This window comes from Centroberyx affinis, unplaced genomic scaffold (assembly GCF_046629955.1).
Source record: "Centroberyx affinis isolate AG114_WGS23_722 - 3 ecotype Tasmania unplaced genomic scaffold, CSIRO-AGI_Caff_v1 ptg003330l_1, whole genome shotgun sequence".
NCBI lineage: Eukaryota > Metazoa > Chordata > Actinopteri > Beryciformes > Berycidae > Centroberyx > Centroberyx affinis.
The window spans coordinates 49,595-50,000 of NW_027281331.1; the positions used below are offsets into that span (position 1 = coordinate 49,595).

Genomic DNA, 406 nt, shown 5'->3' on the forward strand with positions numbered 1-406 from the left:
AAATCTCAATACAAAATTACGGCTGTTGGCTCCCTAAGGGAAACACACGAGTGGGACAAAGTGACATTAGAGGCATGCTACCGGGCCGGGCCGGGCCGGGCCGGGCCGCTCCGCCCGGAAACACAGCTGAAGTCTAGGCTGCGGGACTCTTTACCTGTCTACACCCTGGCAGTATGGAGGACGGATGTGGACGAGAACACGAACACGGCTCCACTGTGAGTTTAAAGGGGGTCCGGACTGCGGTTTGACCTAAAGGTTTCCTCCGTTCAGCTCCACACTACAAACAGCAGCACGACACGACAGCGGCGCTCCGCCTCCTCTATCTGTCGTCGAGTTTGGGCGAGTCCGCCGCCTCCTCGTCCTCCTCGTCCTTCGCCCCGATCAGCCGCTGGCGGGCGAAGTCCTC

The 406-nt window shown here is 60.1% G+C and overlaps 1 protein-coding gene across 1 annotated transcript in view; it reads right to left on the reverse strand.

Moving 5' to 3' along the window:
* Positions 1-319: 319 nt before the first annotated feature.
* Positions 320-406, reverse strand: part of arrb1 (arrestin, beta 1) — a 22,589-nt gene continuing 22,502 nt past the window's right edge. The window contains exon 16 of the mRNA XM_071538723.1: positions 320-406. This exon is cut by the window's right edge and continues 19 nt beyond it. Coding sequence (XP_071394824.1) covers positions 320-406 — 87 coding nt within the window.